The following is a 24,206-nucleotide window of genomic DNA, read 5'->3' as shown; positions in this document are numbered from 1 at the left end:
GCTGGGGGGCTGGGGGGCCTCTGGGCCAGAGCAGAAGCTGCTGACCAAGTGTGAACTGAGGGAGTGAGTGCTGAGAAGTTGCACTTGTCTGGGGCCAGAAGAGGCAAAGACCTCCACACCTGCCAGAGGACCCTGGCCATCTGCGCCATTTCATGGGCCAATGACATCTACCTAGGGCTTAGGAGCAGGGCTGGGAGCCCTTCTTTGTCCTGGAGTTGGGCTCCAGATCTACTGTTTGAGGCTGCAGGTCAAGGGCTTCCAGAGCTCAGGAAAGGGAGATGGTTTGCCTAGCTCTGAAAGGGGAAGGTTTCCTGAACCTTCCCTCTAGCAGAGCCAGCTGAGAGTCAGTGAAAGGAGGCTCTCAATGGCTACTGCCTGGTACTCCCTTGACAGAGCCATGAGGCCCTGCTCCCTCACTAACCCAAGGGGCAGACCCAAAAATACCCAGGAAATACCCAAACCTGGCAGGGAATGGTTCCAGGCTTCAAGACAGCCTAGGTCTGCACACACAGCATTGGAGCACCAGAGCTGCCCTAGTCAATGGGCTCTGGGGTCTGCTGCAGAGAGAAGCTGCTGGTCATTTGGGCCCAGGGGATGCTCCATTGACTACCAGGGAAGCCAGAACGGCCACTTAGAGTGGGCGCTAGGAAGAGCGGCTGGCCTTCTTCTGTCTCACGTGTGTAATTTCTACTCAAGGCACGGGAACTTGATCAGACACATCATCTCTATACATCTTTGCCCATTTGGGCCAAGTACTTCTCAGTTCTATATGCAGACACAGGCTGTTCCAAGAGGCCACGCTGAGGGAGCCATAGACCCTTGAGCTACCAGGCCATAGGCTGGGGACACTCACCACCAAGACTCTTGCCATTCCCCCCTCCCCCCACCCCCCTCCCCCTGCCACTCCTGCATGACAGCAGCTGGCCAGCTCAACCTTTAGTTGCTAGTGCTGATTTGTGTGGCATTCGCCCAGCTTGGAAATTCATCCAGGTCAAATAAGAGACGTCCCCAGGTGTTGATGGCTAGAGAGATACCAATCAAGCCAATTATGTTCATCACGAAGCCTGTTTTCACCTGGAACAAAAAAGCCAAGTCAGCAACTGGGCAGTGGCCAGGCTGGGGTGGAGGGACAGAGCAAAAGCAAAGACAGACCACCCCCCAAACTCCCCCCACCCCAAGCTCCTGCCTCTCACTAAACTGCCCTAGGCAGGCTCTGCCTGTGCTGAGAACACACTAACAGAGTGGCAGAGAAAATCTGTCATTGTGCAACAAAAACCTGAGAGCCGATCAAAATCACAGAGAATCCATGGCAAGCACATCTGTGACTCAATACTACAGAACTGCTTCCTGGAGGCCCCACTCCACTCACACTCTGTGGCCATCTGTCCCCACAATCCTTCATCAAATCAGCATGGCCACTGTGCCTGGGTAGGGTGTGTCATCCTGGTTCCCTATGAAACCTGGCAAGACATCTTGGGGTTTACTGGCTAGATTTCTTTTTTAAGGACCAGACCTTAAACCTAATCACTCTGGCACTGATGGGCTAACAATAAGCCCAAGCCTGCTTTGGTCATTGTTTGGGGCATTGGTTTGGTCATTGGTTGATGGGCAGAGTGCATATAAATAGCAATTGTTTCTATTCTGACCAGAAACTCTGAGGATCTTCCCCTCCCAGATTGATTTTTTTTTGAGTAGTTTAAAGAGGTCATTCTCTGCCTCATTTCTTACCTAGCCTTAATCACTGAATGGGTGTTGCCTCAGACAAACTGAGACCTGGGAAAGACCTTAGCTTAAAAAGGCCAAGGTCTCCCACTGCATCCAGGGCCATCTCCAGTCCTAATCTACATCAAGCCACTGGACCCAGATGGCTCCAGAGGAAAAAGTGAGGCTGGTGACTTTGCACAACCCTCCCTCGCTTAAATCGGACTCACTTGCAAGTCATGATCACCTTCCCTATGACGTGGTCCTCTTTTGAGAATGAAGGACAAACAACAACAAGTTTTGGGAACCACGTAACCACCACTCCACTCCCTAGCCACTATTCTCCCACTAGAATGCAAAAGCACCTCGAGGGCAGGGATTGCCTATTTTTTCATACATGTATACTCAGCACTTAGCATAGTGCTTGGCACATAAAATGCTTTTTCGTCCATTCATTGAGAATCACAGAGTTGAAGTCCAATGACCCCACATCGAGTGTCTGGAGACACTGGAGACTAACATCTGCCGCTGGCTAGACATCAGCCCGTGTGTCTGCTCTTCCAGCCATGGAAGGCCATGAGTGTCTGTACGCTTGACAACCACAGTCCAAACAATAGGCATTCTTCCTCCACTTTTTTCCTTGTGTGGCTCATTTGGCCTAAGTCTTTGGTGTGATCATGGATCTAATTTAGGAAGCTCTGCAACGTTCTCTGGCTTGATGCAAACAGGAAAATGTTTGGAGGATCACACTGGCCACCAGGCATCGTCAGCTCCTACTGTCAGTACAATTCTGAACTCCGAGGACAGGAAGCTTCTGTTCTGAGGAGTGGGAATCATCACTCTCCAGAAGGAATCCTTCTCCTTGAAATGTGGGCTGGACATTCTCCATGACTGGGGCATGCCCCGTTGGCAAGTGCACGTCTGTGTTCGGTGACTTACTTGGCCATTAGGCGGGGCGGTTAAACAAGGCAGGCGCTATGACTATCTTTCGCAGCATCCTGAGTGGTGACATTTGGATGCATGTCTTGGAGATGCCTGTTTTGTTGGAGGGGAGACTTGAAGGCTGTTTTACAGTCAATCAACAAACATGGGACCCTGCCTCCTTGATGTCTGTCAATCAATTCTGTGACTGTCAGGATTCCATGTGACAGGGCATCATTTGCCAAAAACCGTCCCTTCCCATCTCGTGCCTTCGGCAAGTCTGACCTTACTTCTTGAACAGATTCTTTGGATCAGCATTTTCTGGTCATGAGGAGAGTCAGCTCATGAATTTGGGCAGTTTCTCTTGGCCAGCGGTGCTTGGGTGGGCTTTTTCAGGCACCTGTTAACACCCCTTTCAGCTCTTTCAATCATCGACCTGCTGATGCCCCCATCATTGGTGTGGACTTGATCTAGTCCAGCTGCCTCTCCATCTTCATTCCCGTTACCTTTTGTATTTGCTATATGATGCTGAGGGTCCAATTGTGTCGCTGCTCTGGATGGCAAAGAGTCTGTGAGAAAAGGCCTTTCTCATTTTTCACATTTTTCTTGTAAAAGGATGACCTCACCAGTCCTACAACTTCCTCTCATTTTACTGCGGACATGATTCACGTATCTCCACTCTGCTCTGGTTCTCTGTTGGTGTTGTCCTCAGCGACCATCTCTTTCCACTTGGCAATGAGGAGGCAGAATTTAGGCTCTTTGGGTCATTGGGGAGGTTGATTTTCATTGGCTAAATTTCTTTCTTCTTGTTCAGTTGTTTCAGTCATGTCCAACTCTCCATGACCCCATTTGGAGTTTTCTTGGCAAAGATACTGCAGTACTTTGCCATTTCTTTCTCCAGCTCATTTCACTGATGAGGAAACTGAGGCAAACAGGGTGACTTGCCCAGGTTCACACAGCTAGTGTCTGAGGCTGGATTTGAACTCAGGAAGACGAGTCCCTACTGCCCCTAAATCTCCTTAGGGAACTGTGATCACCTGTGACTTTGTTCTTCTATGTAGTTCCTATTTTTTGTCATCAAAAGCTTGCTTCAGCATGTCAGATTGGAACAATTTCACAACATATTTCTTGTTGTTTTTATCTTTATTCTAACATATTGATAGTCTGTGCATAGAAAGCTGATTTGTAAATTGTTCAGTGATCAATGATCTCTGTTAAAATAGAATCCACTTTTTGGTGACACTGTTTGGAGTTTACCATGTTTTCTCCAGCTTCCATTCTTGAAGTATTTACAATATATAGGTCCACAAACCTTTGGCCTCATTCATTTCTCACTTCCACATAATGCTTTCCAATGTAGTCTTCATTCTTTTTGCCTATCCAGGGTGGCCTTAGGCCACATGTGGCTCTCTAGGTTCTCAGGTGCAGTCCTTTGACTGATAAAATAATTTGTTCTGTAAAACTTGGGTTCAGTCAAAAGGCCGCATGCAAGGACCCAGAAGGCTGTGTGTGGCCTCGAGGCCGCAGGTTCCCCACTCCCAGCCTAGCGCCACCTTTACATTACAATCACTAACTGTTAAAGTCTCCATTGTTAAATCCTCCATGCCAAGTAACTCATCCTGAGACCTGCAACAGAGGACCAATTGTCCATGAGGCAACTCTTCTGGTTACCTTTGCACACACACTAAAGCCAACTCTGCTAATGCCTTTCTCTGCTTCTCCAAGGGAAGAAGTCTTCCACTTCTTCAAGGTGGGCAATCCTTTTGTCCTCAAGAATCTTAAGATGGTCAGGACCCAGTGCTTTGGAGAGCATAGAATCTCAAATTCAGAACACCAGTCAGACAGACAGGAGGGCTTCCAAGTCAGGATGGCCTGGGCTTATGTCCTACCTGGGACCCTGACTGGCTATGAAACCCATCACTTCTCAGTGCTCCCAGGTTTTAAGTTTCAGAGAAGCTGGAGTTCTCCCACTGAGGGGTTATCTGCTCTGATGAAATCTTAGGTCTGGACAAAAGAAAAAACAAACAAACCTGCACTCATTGGACACTGGACAAGACCTCACATTTGGAGCACCGGCATCTCAGTGAAGGTTCTCATCTCCACCCCCTCTGCTCCCATCACAAGAGGCTGCTTCTAATTCTTTGCCATGGAATGAGCCCTGTGATAGTGAGTCTCTCCACACTGAGCTAAGCTGATCCTTGGAATGACAGCTCAGTCCCTTTTCTGATGCCCTTAGCTGGGAGAGCTACTAAGAATCCAGGCTCCCTAGAATGCTACCATGGTCATGGCTGGTTTCTAAGGGCTCCATTGACTTAGAATGATTTGAGGTGGCTGGCCTTCCTGAAGAAAGGCCAGAGAGCAGGGGACTAGTCAAGTAACCAAGGACTAAAGCTGGTAAGCCTGGGCTGAGGGAAGAAGGGACCACTGGAATCAGACTTGACAGTCTGGTACCACTGGGCCAACAGCCAGAAGCTCCCCCTGAGGGCATGTGCTGCTGAGGGAGGGAGAGAGGTTCTCAGGAGCTGGGCTTAGCACAGGCCTCCCAGGTCCCACCTGAAGCCTGAGCCTGGAGGCAGGGGGGCTTATCTGGGACAGACTAAAATCATGCCCCAGCTCTGCATCCTCAGGGCCTGCTTTGGCTTTGACACAGCTCTAGAACTCTGTTCCAGATGCACCTAACCAGAATCCTTTGCACCTTCTGGAATCCTCTGGGAAAGTTAAGATGTTTGCCTGCCCCAGGTCCTACTGCACCTCTGCCATCTTCATGAACTCTGAGAAGTTCCTCAGGCCCAAGGGCAGTGGTTCTGAGACTGCCTCTCTAGTGCTCAAGAATGCTGGTATTTGCATGATTCCCCTTATTGGTGGAGAGGACGAGGACTTCATGTTACAGGTCTGCAGCAAGGGCACAGTTGGCATGAGAGCTTGGGAGTAGAGACCTTCTTCCTTCCTACTTCATGAGAAGACATATGGTTCCAGACTTTCTTTGGAGAGGAATCCAGGAGGAAAAAGAACAAACTTGGAAAAGTGGCCCCTCCTACCCCCAACATGTCCCTCATTGTCCTCTTGTCTTCCTTGAGACCTTAAGGAATCCCCCACCCCACCCCAGTGAAATTTTACTCTCCCTCCCTTCCTTTCTCCCTCCCCCCCGCTTCCTTCTCTCTAATCAAGCCTTTGGGTTTAAACTATATCTCTTTTCCTTTAAGGGACAGGAAGCAGCTTGGATCTAACCTAGATCAGCAGTCTCTGGGGAGGCAGATAGATATTTCCAGCTAGCTGGCTTTGTGGCCCCTTATCCCAATTCCCTTTCAGGCCAGAATCAGTGTTGCTTGGAGCAGAGATTTCTGAGCTGTGTGTTCACACCTCACATGTGGCCACACTCAGCCACCATGGACAGCACCCACGCCTTAGCTTATCACTACCTTACAATTCAGAACGATTAGATTACCATGTCAGCAACCTTGAGGTGGCCATAAGAGAACACGATGGCATTCGGTGGCGTGGCCACAGGCAGCATGAAGGCAAAGGATGAACTCAGAGTGCAGGGAAGCATGACATACAGGGGGTTGAGGTTAATTTTCTGGGACTGGGAGAAAAATAAAAAACACATTGTAAATATTCAGGAAACAAACACAAATGGCCAGATGCTCACAGCACTGGTGAATCATTCACACTCGGCTTGAGCCAGTCTATTCAGCCTAGAGCCTGGGCTTGATTTCATAGATCGAATCCAATGACCCAACAATTTTTGCGGGGCGGGGGGACGGTTCCAATCAGACCCCTTGGGGAAAGGACAGTCTGGTGTTGGGGCCATGAGATCGCGTCAGTCACTTCAGCAGAGAAATCTCCCCTATCCCAACTGGGCACAAAGTGATGTGAGTGAAGAGGTATGGGTCTAGGGGTGCATGAGACACAGCCTATAAGTCCATGTGGGGACAGGGGGTCAGTCAAGAGCCCAGAGACTTAATGAAAACCCCCTGTCCTACATGCAGAAACTCAGGGGACAGACTGGTGGGTGGTCCAGCTGCCATTCAGCACCTGTTCTAAGCGTATATCCTTGGATAGCTAGCTGAGATTTACTGCCCATTCCATGAGAAGCTCTTCCCTGAACGCAGTTCTCATGGGGTGATGGCCAAGGTTGGGATTTCTGAATGATACCAGAAAGAGTAGAGGTGCAGGGCCCTGAGGCCCTGACACACGCTCTTCTCTAGCCTTAGATTTGCCAGGCTAGGAGGGGGCAGACTTAGCCCCAGAAAGCCCCACGTCTAGCGTCTGGGTGAAAGCCAGCTCACTGTGGGAGAGCCTGTGACCACGACAGGGCCAGATGACAGAGTGCTCTAGGGAGGGTGTTGGGGAGGCATCCAGGCCTCTGTTGTGGGGCTCCCCAGGGAGACATGGTGCCATTCGTGGCCACAACAAGAGAAGTAAACCCATCCTAGCCTTCCATTAGGTTCGCTTCCTGACACTTAGCTGGGCAGTATACTTTGCTACTTGGAAGGCTCTCATCTTTTTAATGCAAGAGGGGGAAAACTTCACTTTATTTTGCTTTTGGAATGGTTTAACTGCCTCTTGGCTGTACTGTTTGGATAGGATCCCCTCCTTTCAGTCCCTAAGCCCAAGATCCCCATGACTCTGTCTCTAGAAGACCCCTCCCAGTCCCAGGACCAGGTGCCAATGGTGTAACATTGATGAATAGTATAATACCATATAAGAGAAGAATGAGGGGGTGGAGGAGGAAAGAGGCCAGTGGAGGACTGTTAACGATTGGATTCCAGGGAAGGGTGGCTGGTCTCAGGCTTTGACTGGTGTTCACCAGTCACCTCAGTGATTAGGTCTCCATTGAATGGTATGTGCCTGGGGGGCTGAGGACTGACTGGCCTCACTCAGAAGAGGCCCTGGCTACACTAAATGGCCTCACTGGTCAAATGGCCTTCCTTTCTGCTCCAAATCTAGGTAGGATTTGAGGAACATGATATTCACTTCGGCCAGAGTTTAAAATGGGGAGAGAGGGGGCTGTTTCAAGAAATCCTGATGTCTCCAAAGAGACATTGGTACTGGGATGCAGCCTCCCTTCCCTATCTTTATCTAATTCCACAAGAGCCTAAGCTTCTAGAGCACAGGGCCTACCCTCAGCAACAAGCCCTGGCTAAGCTCCTACTGTGCACAAAGCTCCTTGTAGGAAGGTGGAGAGGAAAATGAGATGCTGAACCCTAACCACAGCTAGCCATCCTGGGATAATCTAACAGCCACCCAAGGTACCTGAAAAGCTCAGAGGAATAGGCTGGGTGGTGTGGGAGGAGGGAGGGAGGTGGGGGAGGGGGAGTGCTCTGTCCCCACAGGAAAGATGTCATTGACATTTGTTGGCAAGGCTGAGTCCACTCACCATGGAGGCAAAGATGGGCAGGAAGAGGGTCGCAGTGGCGATGTTGCTGGTGTACTCGGTGATGCAGGCAACTAAGATTGTGAGGCACAGGACCAGGACTGGTGGGGAGAAGTTCTTCAGGGGCTCCATCTGCTGTCCCATCCACTCTGACAACCCTGAGACCTACAAGCATAAGAACAGGCCCTGGAAAGTCTGGCCGTCCCTGGATGTCAGACCAAGCAAAGGCCTCCACTGGCCAGCCCCTCACCGTCCCCACGCGTTGACACATGCTTCCCTCACAAGAATCCCATCTAATGTTTGGTACCCATTTTACAGATGTGGAAACTGATGCTCAGAGATGTGCCTTGCCCAAGATCACACACTGGGTAGTGGCATGGCTGGGCTTGAAGCCTGCTTTCAGATACTTCATCCAGTGTCCCTTCCTCTGTCTCCTCCATCATGCTGACAATCCCAATCCCTTGGTGGACTAGACACCCTCCGGAGAACCAGGAGAACTGTCCATCTCCTCAGACTCCCTACTGCCAGGGAGGGAAGCTCTGAACAAGTCTCCTCAGACTCCTGCTGCCCTGGCAGAGGAGTTTCTGGACAGGCTCGGAATGTGGGGTACTTGTGCCCAGTACTCCAGCCCCAGAATGATGTCTTACTGGGGAGACAGAAAGCCCTGGTCATTCTTCTCATCTTGCCTCTTCTTCCATCTGGCCCTTTTGGATCCCTACTGCATACAGGTCCCTTTCTCCATGTAGGGCCAGAGGGAGTCCATGTGGGGATGGGGATGCATATCTGTCTATCCCCATCTGCTCATTAGGAAAGTGAAATGTGTGGCCTCAGTGGGTCTAATTTTCCAATATCCTCCCTCCCAACTCTTGCCAGGCTAAAGACTATAGGCCTGGGTCCAAGCAGAGAAGAATCTCCCCCTCTATCCATTCCACTTCATATGAACTGCTGCTGAGTGTCAGCTTTGTGAGGTCTCCCTTATTGGTACCAGGTCCCAAGCAAAGCCCTCCCCACACAGCCACAGGAAGGACTCACAGTTACCTCACATCCTTTAGCCAAGGCAAAGCCACCCCCTAGGAGCAGCAGAATGCCCCAGGGAACTTTCTCCTGGGCCACCTTCCAGGTCAACAGGGGTGGTGGGTAGAATGGGGCTTTCCACTCTGAAATAAAAAGCCCCAACAAGTGTGTTAGACACGAGGTAGGTAGATGGCCCCTCTGCCATACTGCCCCCAATGGTCATGGACCAGAGTCCCCTCAGTTTAGGTCAGTTGTTCCTCCCCCCATTCTGGGGACTTAACCTTCTTCAGTCTGGCTTCGGAAATTGAACTTGAGCTTCTGGGAAGGAAGGATGAACATCAGGATGGCCGCAAACACTGCCACAGTGCCATCTGACACATACCTAAAGAGCATATGAGCCAACAATGGGTGATTCTGGCCAAGAGGATCCAGAATGAGCCAGATCAAGGATGGAGTTGGTGGGAGCACAGACCTCCTGGCTGGCTCACGAAATCTGACCCTTCTCTGCCCACCCCAGCTCATGAGGACCTTTCCCTCCTGGAACTAGTAACTGGCCATTCATCAGCTCAGTGAATCCAATTCCAGGAGCCCTGTGGTCTAGTCCCATGGGTGGGGGTTCATGCTGGCACACTGCCCACCTTGTGGTGGATTAAGCTGCTATGCCTCTCATTGATCTGGATGCCCAGATCTGGGTGCCATTCCTGGCCTTGGGTACAAGTCCACATGCCCCTCCTTTTAAAGGTTCACACCCTTTGCTAAACATCACAACTCCTTCCCAGACACTCAAGCCCAGTTCACTCATCTACAGTGTCCTCAGTAAAATCCTCAACAATTCCTCTGGACTCCTCTCACTAGAACTGAAGCCTCCTGCTACCCCCAAGATACCAAACTCACTGTCATCATCTGTCACCCTACAGGTTACTGTCCCAGCTTCCTCTTCTGTCCCAAGCTCACAAATCTCCCTCCGTAGCCTATCCCTCCCTCTCTCCCTCCCTTTAAATGGTCATTTGCTAACTCTTTGCCCAGCAAGCCCAACTCAGCCAGCTCACCCCCAAGACTTCAGAATGGTGCCACATTCCAGCTCTGATTTGGGACAAGGGTTACTATTAAGAACCACAAAATACTGAGGCTCTTGCCCCCACAAGTAAAATAAAGGTTGGTCTCTCTCCTTTAAGTTAAAGGGACTCAATGTTCCTCAGTGATGGAAGAAGGGCTTTCATGTAAGAAGAGAGAAGGCTCTGAAAAGGCTGAGGAGGATCCTGATGTGTGTCAGGGAGTTGGCAAGTGGAAGCATTTGGAGCTAACCCTGAGATGGGAAGTTCCTCCCAAATGAGAGGGAGCTGGAGGGGGGGGGGGGCGCGTCTCAGATTCTGCAAGCAGACTGAGCATCCACAAGGGATCAGAGAAGGGAGAGACCAGTGACTCCTCCCTGCTGTCCAACAACAGAGACTGGCTGCCTGCCTGCCTTCCCAAGACATGGACTTCCCAAGACTCATTCAACCAGAGAACATAGGAATGAATGTAGAAAGTACTGCTTGAGGATGAGAGGGTCCTGCAGATGTGAGAAGCTCAGGTGGTGAGTTCACTCTTAGCAATGAAGGAGGAGGGCTTCAGAAGAGACAAAAGGATTTGGAAAGGAAATGAATGAGGAGATGATGGTGTCCAAGAATGGGAACCAAAGCTCCAACAATTATGGGCTTTAGGCCAGGGATAAAGCTCCTTGTCCTCTTTCTAGACCTTGCCATTAGGTGTCTTCAATGACTCTGTCCTAAACCACCTTCCTACCTCTCTGCACTTTCTCCCTTGGCCAGGCTCCCATAGCTGCACCTCCATCCCTAACATCTCTTCTGTAGTCTAATTGCCTACAGATTGTCTCTCCCAGCAACTCAAGCTAATTTGCTTTCCATTTCCTTCTCCTAACTCTGTGGCTTCTGCTGGGGCCCCACTGCTCACCTGTCCAGGCACATTGGGGGAAACATGGTGCCTTCATCTCTCTGACAGGAGGTGGGGTCTTTGAGGCTTCTCTTTGCCCACTTCCTGTTAAGATGACATTCACATCTTCCTTCCCTCTCCTCCTATGGCCAGTCCCCCATCCACCCCCTAAACTCCTGCACGACCCTCCCTACAGGTCTTCCCACTTCAGTCTTGTCTGGCCCAAGCTGTCGTTCACACCATTGCTAGAATAACCTTCCTTCCTCATGTCACTCCTGGGCTCAAAAACCCCCAGTAACTCCCTACAGCCTATAATCAAGGTCAGCCTCCTTTGCTCAAGGCATCCAAGACTTTCTGGTATCTCGTGCTGTCCAACCTTGCCAGACTTATCAAGTGTTTCCCCCTTCACTGGGACCACATGGGCTATCTCCTTTGCCTTGAGAACACATAGAATGATCCTACCTCTGGACTGTGCCTCTCATTCCCTTCCTCCCCACTCTGGTCTGGCCTTCAGGAGTCCCCTCCCATCATCCCATTCCTTTGCAAATTAGGAGTTCTCTTCTTGAAGAGGAGACTTGGGGAAAAGCCTGGTTGGGTCTCCCTCTTCGTGAGAGCTGGGTAGATGGTGGCCAGGTCCCCTGAGTCATCTCTGAGTCCTGGGAGCTTCTGGGGATCCCAGCAGCCCCCCTGCTTTGGTCCTTCCAGGACAAATGCTCAGAGCAAGGTGAACCCCCTCATGGAGAAGAGCTGAAGGGGCGAGTGGAGCCCAGGCTAAGGGCCACTCTAGAGGAGAGACCCAGCCCCTTACTTCTTATTCTCCTCCCAGTAAAGCGATTGCCAGCCAGGAATGAAGCCAGGATCACGAAAAAACCACAGAATGATCAGGAGCAGGAAGTTGGTGAGCACGCTGATCTCTGCGTAGGAGAGGGGGCCCAGCTTCTGATACTCCTCTTTCAACATCAGGTACGCTGCCTTCTCCTTCTCAGTCTTCTCCGTACCAATGCCCAAGTTTCTTTTAAAACTTTGGAACCAAAACACGAGTCAAGGCCAGCATGAATGCTCAGAACCATGACCAGCAGAGAACCTGGGGAGCAGGTAGTCTGACGCTGGCATGCTGGCCTTCAGAAGGCATACCCCCCACCCACCACTATACATGTCCCTTTATCACACTGGGGGGCCATTTGTTCCATTTCCCAAATCACATAGACAGCCACTTGAGGACAGATGCTGGGGAACACAGCTGCTTCCCCCTTCCCATGTGCTGCCTGCCTTCCACAAAGACTTGCAACCCAGCAATGTCATCAGTTAGACCGGAGACATCCCCGGTGACATGGGTTTCTGATGACCTCAGAGCCCCTTCCTCCTTAGAGGACAGAACTGCCTTCTGCTGGGGGCTTGCAGGAAGTGGGAGGAGGACAGCTGCCAAAGATAACAATCCCCTGCCCCCAGGAGTGAAAGGGATCCTGGGCCCTGAGGCTACAGTGACACCAGGATGGCCCTGAGGAAACTCCCCACCACAAACCTCAGAAGGACTGTGGGGGCTGTAGCATCTCCCTCCTCCCTCCTGCCCTCCCTTCATTTATTACAGGTGTTTCTGGGCAGTGTTTGCACTTTCCCCTCCCCATGGAGCAGCCCCCACTTACTTGGTGCCCAGGAACACACACTGGAGCCAGACCCAGGAAATGATGAGCATCACAATCACGTTGGGGAAGGCAAAGGCAAACCAGGAAGCAAAATTGACAATATCTTTGCCTTCAGGGAACAACCTGGAGAAGAAGAAGAAGAAGAAGAGGGAAGGAGGAGGAAGGGAAGGAGGCAGCTCAGCCTTAGAGCAATGAGGTTGGGGGTGGGGTGACAACCTCAGCTCCCTCCCATGGGATCCTCATGGTGGTGGTTTTTTTTTTTAATTCTGAATTTAATCCCTCCCACCTCAAAAAAAGAAAGGAGCATTTCCATACACACAGCTGAGCCCATAAAGAGGATTCTCTAGAAAATAGTGAATCTCCCTTCTATAGCACTTACTTAAAACAAAAAGCATACAATAAATTCTTTTTGTTACTTTCAAAGTTGTGCTGTTTGTCTATGCTTCCTTCTGACTTTCTCATCTCTGGATGTCTAGAAAGGTGTCAATGACCCTATTTGTTCCCATAACTATTGCCAAACCCTCCTCTCTCTCCTTCCCAATCTCCCCTCCTCTGAGTTAAAAACCAGGAGAGTGGGGAAAAAATCATAACGATCAATTCATTGAACCAGTCCATCCTTTAGACACTTCTCTAAGATGAAGAGTTACAGACCACTTGCCACATCAGGGGAGAGAATTCCCACACTGGAAGTTCCCCACATTGATGAACTCTCAGGTCTGGATCAGAAAAAAAATCATCTTCATTGATTCCACCCAATACTCTAAATAGTCTGTCAAAATCTTGACCCTGCATCATCCAGCCTCTTAGCTATCTCTCCTAGCTTCTTGTCATCTAAAAACTTGAATGAGAATTCCATGTTTACCATTATAGAAATCTTTGATACAAATCTAGGGCGCTATGCTAGCAACTTATTTCTGACTGGGTTCAAGACTTCTCTTTGGATCTGGCCATCCAACAGGCTCAGCATCCCACATCTAATCTGATAAAACAGAGAGAGAGAGAGAGAGAGAGAGAGAGAGAGAGAGAGAGAGAGAGAGAGAGAGAGAGAGAGAAAGAAGAGAAGAGAAGAGAAGAGAAGAGAAGAGAAGAGAAGAGAAGAGAAGAGGAGAGGAGAGGAGAGGAGAGGAGAGGAGAGGAAAGGAGAGGAGAGGAGAGGAGAGGAGAGGAGAGGAGAGGAGAGGAGAGGAGAGGAGAGGAGAGGAGAGGAGAGGAGACAGAGATAGATAGAAGGAAACAGAGAGACAGAGACAAAGATGGAGAGAGTCAAACAAAATGAATCCATCCAGTGGAAATGTCCCAAAAATTCATGTCTCCACCTAGAGTCCATTGCCTCTTTCAAGAAGTGGATGGGTGAATGGGAGTTTTTTTATTTTGTTTTCATCAGTCCTTGTGAATCACAGTCAGGTCTTCAGTCCTTCACAGCTCTTATTCTATACAATGTTGTCATTGTATTACTGTTATCGAATTCTCTGAAATGGTCACTCTCTTGTTCTCTTATGCTATGTTGGTATTTGTTCAGCCATCCCCTGTTGATGGGTATCACTCCCCCTTGGATTCTAGTTCATGTTTTTCTTCTTATTTGCAAAAGTTTGGATACAAATATTCATTCATTTGATCTTCACAACATCTCTGTGAGGTAGGTGTAATTATTATCTTCATTTTACAGATGAGGAAACTGAAGCAGACCAAGGTTAAGTGACTTGACTAGGGTCACATAGTAAGTGTTTATGCAAAATGATTAAAATAGCCATATCCTTTGACTCAGAAATTCCATTAGGAGGCATACACCCAATGAAGCCACTGATGAGAAGAAAGTCCCCAGACACACTGAAATATTTATAAGAAATGGCTATTGTGATGACTACAAAGAAGTAAGGAAAGGACTCTATGAACAGATACAGAGTGAAGTCAGCAGAAACTAGAAAACAACCTATATGATGAAAATAGAAAACACACACAGAATTGATGATAGATGCTATAAAGTTCCTAAGAATAAGCCCAGCTGCCAGGGAGACAGGAGAAGGCACCTCCCAACCCCCACCCTCCTTTAATGGCAAGGCATCCACAGGTAGAGGGACACCACTGATGCCATCAGATATGTGTAGTGGATTGATTGATTTTGCTGGGACTTTTTTTCTCTCTTTTTCTTTTCTAAGAAACAATGTGTTATAAAGAATGGCTCTCTGGGAGGGCCAGACAGGTGAGTGGGATCCTTTGTAAAAACAAAGGATCACAACAGAAACAACTTGTCTTAATTCATCTGGAATTCATCCCATCTCTAACATGCCAGGGCTAAGTGACCTTGGGAAATTCTCTTACTCTTTCATGATACTATTGTTCAGTAGTCAGTTGTGTTTGACCCTTCTTGACCCCATTTGGGGTTTTCTTGGCAGAGATGCTGGAACGCTTTGCCATTTCCTTTTCAAATACATTTTACAGATGAGGAAATCGAGGCAAACAGGGTCAAATGACTTGCCCAGGGTCACACAGCTAGTTAGTGTCTGAGGCCAGATTTGAACTCGGGAAGAAGAGTTTTCCTGACTCTAAGACCAGCACTCTCTACACCAATGAGCCACCTAACTGCTCCTTATAATGCTCTAAACAAGTTTTTATTGAAGTCCTTTCTGTTTTGCATCATTATAGGTCTTCCTCAGTATCCTTCTCCTTCCCCCTCCCAGAGAGCCATTCCATATAACAAAAAGGGGGGGGGGGACCTATTTGTGCAAAAATATTTATAGCAGCTCTTTTTATGATGTCAAATGAAATCAAGGGGATGCCCATCAATTGGGGAATGGCTGAACAAGCTGTGGTATATGATTGTGATGGAATATTATTGTACTATAAGAAATGACAAGCAGCATGATTTCAGAAAATCCTGGGAAGACTTACATGAACTGATGCAGAGTGAAGTGATCAGAACCAGAACACTGTACAAAGTAACAGCAATGTTATACCATGAAGAACTGTGAATGACTTAGCTATTCTCAGCAATACAATGGTCCAAGACAATCCCAAAGGACTCATGGTAAAACATGCTATCTGCGTCCAGAGAAAGAACTGATATTATCTGAATACAGACTGAAGCATACTATTTTTCACTGTCTTTCTTCTTTCTTGTCTTTTTTTTTGAGTCTTCTTGTACAAAATTACTAATATGGAAATGTTTTACATAATTGCACATGTATAACAATGTTATGTTATGTTATGTTATGTTACGTTATATTATGTTATGTTACGTTATGCTATGTTATGTTATGTTATGTTGTTTTAACATGTAATTGGGGGAGGGGGGATAAAATTTTTTTTTAAGTGAAAGACTTTTAACTGGCCACCTGAAAATTCTCATGCTGTTTTCCCCAGTTCATTAGTTAATCCAGCAGCCCAGCACTGTTTTGGTGTAAATGACATGGCATTGAAATGTTAGAATCCCTGGTGCCAATCTGGGCATAGTCTGGGCAGGAAGCATCAAGAAAATGTGTCTGGGGTAACTTTCCCATCCTGGAGCTCCTCGAGAAGGGAGGAGGAAGGTGACTAGCTATCCCAAAGCCTCTCAATCCTCCCCCTTGTGCCCAAGGTTCACCCTTGTCTTGGAACTTGGACAGAGTTGATGTGGACTCCAAAGAGCCTGGGGAAGCACATGACTTACGTGTTGAGCTGCCCTGAGAGCACAACGTTGGGTCCTGTTCCAGTCAGAGTCCCTGTGCCTCCGATGCTTGCTGCATAGCACACACACAGTGTCAATACCTTGCATATATTTTTATCTTTTTCTCTTGCCTCTCTGCTCTTGACCTGGGGAACCACACTTTTCACTGGAAAGGAAACAGATGTCATTACCTTGGGTACCAGCCTTGCCAAACCTTCCCAAGGCTCCAAGACTGCTCACGGACTACAGGGAGAGGCCAGAAAGTTCCACAAAATGTGCGCATTTCCCTTGGACAGCTGCAGGTCTCCAGGCTTCTGGCCATGTCATCCATTGCCTAGAGCTGTGCCTTTCCCACACACCAAACCTGATGGGGGCTCAGACATGGGAAGGAAGCATTCATCCTTTAAGGAATGGTATCAATACCAAGACACCTATGACCCAAGCAGCCCAGGGGACAGAGGAAGGAATAGAGACCTGTACCTGAGGCCAAGGGTGCTAGTCCAAGGCGGGAAGAGGGCTCACAGCCTGAAGACAGAGAACAGGTGGTCTCAGAGAGGGTGTTGGCTTGGAAAGGAGAGACTTAGAAGCCCCTTATAGCTGTTGGATGGAGCTCTAGGGGAAAATGGCATCTACCATGGGAGTCACATGACCAATGAGGAAGCCAGGTCCAATCTCTCACTTAGAACAATGGGTGGCAAGGCTGGCTTGACTCAGTGGGAGAACCAGCCTCCTCCACCACCAACCATTATTCCTATTAGCTTATTCAAAGAAATGATTGACCCTGCCCAGAATCTGCCCCTTGACCAAGCAGGCTGGAGAGGAAAACCTGCAGGGAAGCCTGTTCTCCTTTGTCTCTCAGATGGGAGTAGCAGGGTTAGGGTCAGAAGGTAAAAGGGAGTGGCCAAAGCCTACACAGCCATTCTGTGGGTCCATCCTGGAAATAATCCTTGGTCCTGCACACCAGGGCTCACCTTGGAGCTCTTGCTCATCCTTATCCAAGAGCTCTATGCTGGATGGGTAAAACGTGTTGTCCTTGCCCGTCAACTTCAACTGGTCCAGCACAGCCTCGACGATGGGCACCATCATAGCTGTTGTGGCCGTGTTGCTGATCCACATAGACAGGAAGGCCGTGATACACATGAAACCCAGCATTAGGCTGCAGGGAGGATTCAAGGAAGGAGTCAGCATTCTGCCCTCCATGGGCATCTGATGGTGGGCTCTACCTCTTAGCGTGGGCACTGGGGAGAGGGAGCTTTCCACCCAGGGTGGGCACCCAAGGAAAGGTTACATCCTCCCTGACTGACCATCCTCATCCTCATCCCTTTCCCCATTGACCTCCCTGCCAGCTTTCACAACGTGCTCCCCCACCCCAACCCTGGCCCCTGGTTGCCAGGTTTAGTTGGAGAGCCCTGGTTCAGGGTGAGCTGTCCCCTGTTTTGCTCCCTGTTCTGCCACTTCCTCCTTGGGGGGCCCTACTCTCTTCAACACGTGTCTGCCTGTGCTAAGTTATGAGCTCCTCACGGTCCCACTTAGAGACAACAGGGAAGAGAAGATCAGGACACATACAAGCCAGGTGAGACGCCAATCAGGAGAAGGGTGCGCAGGGCAATCCTCTTGTGTACATTCCAATGCTCCACAGCCACGGCCACGATCAGGCCCCCCAGGAAGAGGACTGTAGTGTCTTTCATGTACTGGATACAAACCTGAGGGATGAGTAGAAGCAGCCTTCAGTGTGTCTGCCTGTCTGTGTGAGTGGGTCTGACTTCCAGTCTGTGTCTGTGTCTGTCTGTCTTCCTGTCTATGGATCTATCTGCCTGTCTATGTCTGTCTGTCTAAATCTGCTTGTCTGCCTGTCTGTGGCTATTTCTGTCTGTCTGCTCTATTTTTATGCCTGTCTACAGTTCTATCTTTCTGCCTGTGTCTGCCTGTCTGTGTCTGTCTTCTTTCCTGTCTGCCTGTCTGTATCTGTCTGCCTGTCTGCTTGTCTGTCACTCTATCTTACACCTTTCCCAGGGACAGGGATGACACCTGCCAGGAGAGCATCAAGTCTACACAAGACCCCTGGAATTCAAGTGTGAAGGGCCTGACTTTGCCATCCGAGTGACCTTGAACAAGTCCTCTTGCCACTCAGAGCCCCAGTTTGCTCATCTAGACGGTAGGAATGACGAGCGTGGGTATCCCCATTTCTGCGTATCCAGTAAGAGATGCACAAGTTCCAAAAACTGAACTCTGCTAGGAAGACACAGGAAGACCCCCTACCCCCATGGGAACCAGTTGAGAAGAAGGCAGGGCAGGCTGGATGCTCCCTTTAATAAGCCCAAAGGGGAAAGTTCCCCCTGCCCAAAACAGGACGCTGAGGCAGCAGCGAGCTGGGTGGGGAGTGCCAGCAAGGGCCCCCAAAAGCCAGAGCCCCTCCAGTTTGACTTACCTGCTGGGAGTTCAGGACTTTGAGCAAAGGGAACAGCAAGGCAGGGAGGAGGGATGTCACGGCCAGGGGGATGACCTCTGTGCACCAGTACACAGCCATGAGCAGGATGACGTAGGCACAATCAGCCTGCTGCAACACAAGCCACAATGGGGGTCAGGTGGCAGCTGCCCCAAAGGGAGGCCTGCTGTGTGCGCCACCAAGCCTGCCCTCCAGAACAAAAGCTGACACTAGGAGAAGCCCCGGCAATGAAGGGCCCCAGACTAGCAAAAGTGAGTGCCTCCAGACAATGACCCTGGCTCTCCCTCCTCTCCCCTCTTCTGGGGAGATACTCTCTGCACGGCCCCCAGGGGAAGAAAAGGGAAAGGAGAAAGCTGCCCGTGGGCACCTTCCAAATCAGATGCCCAGGCAAGAAGGTGGACCACAGGGAACAAAAGCAAAGCAAGGAAACATACGACAGCAGTAATAACAGCCCACGTTTCTATGGCAAGCACAGTGAGGCTTGCAAAGGGCTCTAGAAAGATCTCATTTGACCCTCACAACCCCCTGGGAAGTTGGCATTATCTCCATTTTGTAATGAGGAAAGTGAAGCAAACTGAGGTGAAGTGACTTGCCCAGGGTCACACAGCTAGTAAGTGTCTGAGGCAGGATTCAACTCAGGTCTTCCTGACTCCAACTTCACTGCTTTCTCTCCTGAGGCACCCCCTAGTGGCACACAAGAAAGGGTCCTGGTTCTGGCGTCAGAGGAGCAAACTCAGTTTTGGAGTCTCACTCCTTGCGTGATCTGGGGCAAGTAGCCTTGCCTCCCTGGGCCTCAGTGTCCTCCTCTGTAAAATAAGGACATTGGACTAGGTGGCCTCTAAGGTCTGTTCCCCTTCTTGAGCTAGGATCCCATACCTAAGAAAGAAGCCAAGAAAATCCAGGTCCTCAAGTGGCCAAACCTTCCCTCCCCCATCACCATCACCAAAGGACAGACAACAATACAAGAGAGCAAAGGCTGACCTCACAGGCATCTCAGATGAGACTTGATGCGATGAGACCAGTGACATGAAATGGCTCTAGATCAAAAGAGGGGCTAAACAGGGGGCTAGGGAGGGGAGGGAAAGAGGGAGAGGTTAGCAACATTATTTTAAAAATTCACCATCCTTTGGGGAAGTCCAGGAGTCAGCCCAGGCATGCCCAGTGGAGACCAGTTGGACGAGGATTTGGGGAAACAAGAGAGAAGTCACATTTTCATGGGAGTAAGCTAGAGACCACCCAGGCAGAAGAAAATAGATGAGCAGCTTAGGAGGCAGATCATGAATCTAAAATGGGTGTGTCCTGACGACAGCAACGGATTTCAGTCATCTAGAATCTGAGGGAGCAGAGCAGCTGATGTTTGGGGCTGGACTCCACGATCATCTGATCATTCAGAAGGTGGAAAAAGCAATGATGGGACAAGTACAGGGGAACCTAGGGAGGATGACAGGGGCTGGGCTGACATACACCCCATCTTGGGTGACCATACCTGCATTCAACGAGCATTGATTATGCACTCACTAGGGGCCAAGCACTCTGCTGGGAGCTGGAGGGTGGGGCTGGCTTCAAGGATCTGACATTCTCTTGGGGTGTGGGGAAGGAAAGAGAGCTCTGATACCTGGGGACCATATTTGGGAGGGATGAAGATCAGGGATGGCTTCCCAGAGGCAGTGGGTAGTGTCCCGGTTTAACTTTGAGTTCTAGGAGGGGGAGGGGAGGAGGATTCCAAGCTTGAGGGACAGCCTGTGATGCCCAGCAGCCACCTGGATGGAACTAGTCACCTTCATTATGCGAGAGATGGACCTCAAGGAGGCCTGTTTCTGAACTAATAAGTATGAAGATTTCACTTCCAAATTATAGAATTAGGGAAATGTTCCAGCCCCTCCTCAACATAATCCCTATGGCAGGCAGGCTTGGATGATTGGGGGTGGGGGCCTCCAGGTTTCCATAATGCCCATACCCGGGGACCTCAGGATACAGCTCTGCCCATGGAGCATGTCAGCTAAATGCTCTCACTTCAGCAACACCCTCCCATCGGCACCTCCGTCTCAGTCCTGCCTGAGCTCCGAGCTGTCTGGGGTCCCACTGAGGCAGGGATCTCTGTCTATAGGCTGATAGCCTCCCAGTGCTCTCTCTGCAGACAAGCTATGCCAGACAAAGAACAGGGATAGAAGAACAAAGAACATGGAGAGAGTGGCTGGGGAGGAGACATACATGATTGGGTGTACACATGTGTGCAAATGTGTGACTGTGGTAAAGTGTGCCAGGGTGCACATGTAAGCAGTTGTGTTCATGTGTGCATGATTGTGTACAATTGTGATGTAGATGTGCAGATGTGTGTGTGTGCATGTGTGTGTGTGTGTGTGCACGCGTGCATGTGACCAAGTGCATGTTCCCACTGGGCACAGTGGGTATAATCTCAAGATAATGAAATAAGAGTGAGGGAACCAGGGCAGTAAATAGAATGAAAAAAAAAGCAGCAGAGAAAGCCAGGACTCAGCACCACTCAACCCCTTCCCAGTAACCAGTCAGGGAAAGCTTGCCTGACCGCCTTCCTGCACCCTCTTCTCCCCACCAGCCACAGGTCCTGGGGCCCACTCCTGATCTCCTGCACATAGCAAGAAGGAAATAGTGCCCCAAAGCTGAAAGGGCACTCACGCAGGGTCACTCAGCTAAATAAAGTCTGAGACATCTTCCCTTCCTCAGAGTCTAGAGACCTCACTGACCACTACCTTCTCATTTCTAGATGGGGTTAGCCAGCGCCCCCTAACTTGACTGCTCAGATCCCTGAAGTCAGAATGATTGCTGTAGTGGCCCTTCTACACAGAGCCCCACCTGGCCCCAACCCCCACTCCCAGCTGGGCACAACAGCCCCACACCCTCTTGCATCCACAGAATCCCAGGATCCCAGAACAAGACAGGAGTCTAAAAATCATCCCCTAGTCCAACATCCTTGGCAAGTGGTCATCCAGCCTCCTTTGAAGAACAGGGAGCTCACCCCCTAGGGAAGCAGCCCCGCCCATGGTGGGGAGTCTGCTTGACAATTACTGCAGGATATCCATGCCTTGGAGAGGTAGCTGCTGCTGCTGAGCCCAAGGCAACTGCTCTCAGCAGCTGGGGCTCTGCCTCAGATAGTTGGAGGTGGGGTGGGATTGCAGTTTCATATCCCCAGAATGAGAAAGGGGTCCACATGGCTGCCCACATCTGTGGGTGACTGGGGTCCACCACTGTTCTCTGTATCTCTCCAGGGCAGCCATCCCAGGAACAGAACCTATGAACACCAAGAGCTCTTGGCATGATGAAGGTGTCCTGCTCCAGAGCCCCCCTTTTCCTGTGTCCAAACAGCAGAGCTTCCCCTCTCCTCCTCCCCCTCCCTCTTACATTGACAACCTCTTATAGTCAGGACTGTATCACCTCCCTGTTCCCAGTCTCCTTCCCAATCTAATCCAAGCCTTTCCTTAGTCCCCAGTCTTTAAATGACCCTGTATTAATTTATCTGGAGAGACAGTGGTTTAGTGAAGTGAATGCTGCCCCCTCAGATCTAGGAAGATTACATCTGGCAGAATGAGTCTGTGACTCGGGGTAAATTGTTGGACATCATGGAAGACAATCAAGCGGGAGAACAAGTGCCAGCCTGCCCTGGCAGAGGCAGGAATGACAGACAGGCCTGGTTCCTATCCCCAGTGAGGCCATGTTGTCCCCTCCCTGCCCCAGCCCACTAGAGCCTAAGATGCCTGAGAGCAGAGGCTGGTTGGCATCTAGTTTCTGTGTCCCAACACCTGGCCCACTGGTGCTTTGTAAAGCTTATGGACTGGACTGCATGAAGCCAGCTGAGCTGTGCTTTCTCAACAAGTTCCAGCTGTGCCCCAAACAAAAGCCAGGCTTTGCAACAGCTGCACAAAGCTCCACTGTCTTTGAAGACTGAAGGACAGACAGGTGGGGGGGTACAGCAGCACAGTTCCACTGGGGACACCAAGGGAATGGGGATGGGGAGGAAGATGGAAATGCAGGCAGTCCCAGCACAGAGCCAATGGGAGGGAGCACCTGTGACCAGCCCAAGCTTCGAAGAAATCCAGAAGGCAGGCAAGCAAGTGGGTCTGGGGATTCTGGGAGGCCAAGGAGACACAGCTGGGCAGCCCCCATCTGTGTGGCTGCATGGGCCCTGGAGGGAGGCCCTGCTCACCCCCAGGTGGGGGTTGGGCAATAGGGGAGCATCCAGATGAAGAGCCTCGGTGCGGGTGGGGGGGGGTGGGGGGGTGGGGGGGGAAGGACTCCAAATCATATTATTCAGGACAATTCACAAAACCTTTCTGAAGCATTCACTATGGGAAAGATACACAGAGGCCAAGTCACTTCCTGCCCTCCAAGAGCTCCTGTTTTGGGTTCAGCATGGCCCCAGATCAGCTCACTTGGGCCTCTCCTTTTTGTCCCCTCTCTGACTGAGGGTATCTCCTTGGGCAAGCCCCCTCCCCTCTCCCTGAGATCTGGGCAGGGAGAGGAAGGGACCCCATGGTCCCAGAGGTTCCCCTCCCAGTTAGAGGGGACATATACACTACCCTGGTGGAGGAGCCTGGGCGCCAGTCACTTACCACTAGCCACACAAGTGTCACCACAACAGGGGACCCGGTTAATGTTAGTAAGAATTCTCTGGAGCCCACCCCCCCACGTGGGCAGCCTGCTACTGTTGGGGTGGGGCTAAGGCCCCCTTTCCTTATGGCTCTCTTCATTCAGTTAGAAGCCATGAGCTGGTGACCAGAGGCTGGACACCTGGCCCTGACTGTCCCCTTCCCACACGTGCCCTTTGGTCACCACAAGGACTCTCAGGCTAGAGACACCTCTGGGGCAAAGGTGGGAGCAGGATGACAGTACACACTGAGCCCCAGCGCAGAGATCCATTGGCTTGACTTTCCCTGGGCTCAGGCATGTAATAGCTAGATTATCGCACAGGTGCAGAACTCCAGAGATTTGGGGTTAGCCCGCTCCCCTGGGCTCCTCGGGGTGCCAGGACAGCACGTGGACCCCACTGGTGCCCTGCCAAAGAAGGGATGAGGGAGTAGGGACGAGAAGCTGTGGTTGCGAACGACTTAGGGGCGGGGGGGGGGGGGGGGAGTCGGGCAGCTGCAGAGAAGGAGAGCAGGGAGGGTCATCTCCGGGAGGTAGAGGCAGGAGCACGAGGGAAACCCGGCAGGAGACCCAGGATTGGACAGCTCCGGGGGCGTAGCCAAGCTCCGAAAGCTGAGCTCAGACTGCAGTGAACTCCTCCCGTTCCCGGAGGCCACCGCCAGGGGACGTAAGAGAGCTTTAGGTGCAGGAGCCCCAGGCGCGGTAGAGGGAGGAATGCTCTGGGGCACATCCCCCTAGGAGATGCAGAGCCCGAGGAAGAAGTCCAGCGGCTCAAGGTGGTTCGGACAAGGTCTCGAGGCTCCGAGCTCAGCAGCACAGAGAAGCCAGAGGCTGCCCAAGGGTAAGAGTGAGCAAGGGGGGAAGCAACGGGGGGGGGGGGGGGGGGGGGGGGGGGGGGGGGGGGGGGGG

The 24,206-nt window shown here is 50.6% G+C and overlaps 1 protein-coding gene across 1 annotated transcript in view; it reads right to left on the bottom strand.

Moving 5' to 3' along the window:
• Positions 1-913: 913 nt before the first annotated feature.
• SLC13A5 (solute carrier family 13 member 5) overlaps positions 914-24,206 on the bottom strand; it is a 25,729-nt gene continuing 2,436 nt past the window's right edge. Inside the window, exons 3-14 of the mRNA XM_027848848.1 lie at positions 18,660-18,788; positions 17,798-17,934; positions 17,203-17,387; positions 16,712-16,756; positions 16,235-16,397; positions 12,589-12,711; positions 11,754-11,966; positions 9,295-9,395; positions 9,038-9,156; positions 8,003-8,164; positions 6,068-6,205; positions 914-1,074 (exon numbers count right to left, since the gene is read on the bottom strand). Coding sequence (XP_027704649.1) covers positions 937-1,074; positions 6,068-6,205; positions 8,003-8,164; positions 9,038-9,156; positions 9,295-9,395; positions 11,754-11,966; positions 12,589-12,711; positions 16,235-16,397; positions 16,712-16,756; positions 17,203-17,387; positions 17,798-17,934; positions 18,660-18,788 — 1,653 coding nt within the window. The 3' untranslated portion in view covers positions 914-936. The remainder of the gene's footprint in view (positions 1,075-6,067; positions 6,206-8,002; positions 8,165-9,037; positions 9,157-9,294; positions 9,396-11,753; positions 11,967-12,588; positions 12,712-16,234; positions 16,398-16,711; positions 16,757-17,202; positions 17,388-17,797; positions 17,935-18,659; positions 18,789-24,206) is intronic.

Source organism: Vombatus ursinus, unplaced genomic scaffold, assembly GCF_900497805.2.
Source record: "Vombatus ursinus unplaced genomic scaffold, bare-nosed wombat genome assembly UNPS02006874.1, whole genome shotgun sequence".
NCBI lineage: Eukaryota > Metazoa > Chordata > Mammalia > Diprotodontia > Vombatidae > Vombatus > Vombatus ursinus.
The sequence above is the reverse complement of the archived record's forward strand: the minus strand, read 5'-3'. Positions and strand labels throughout refer to the sequence as shown.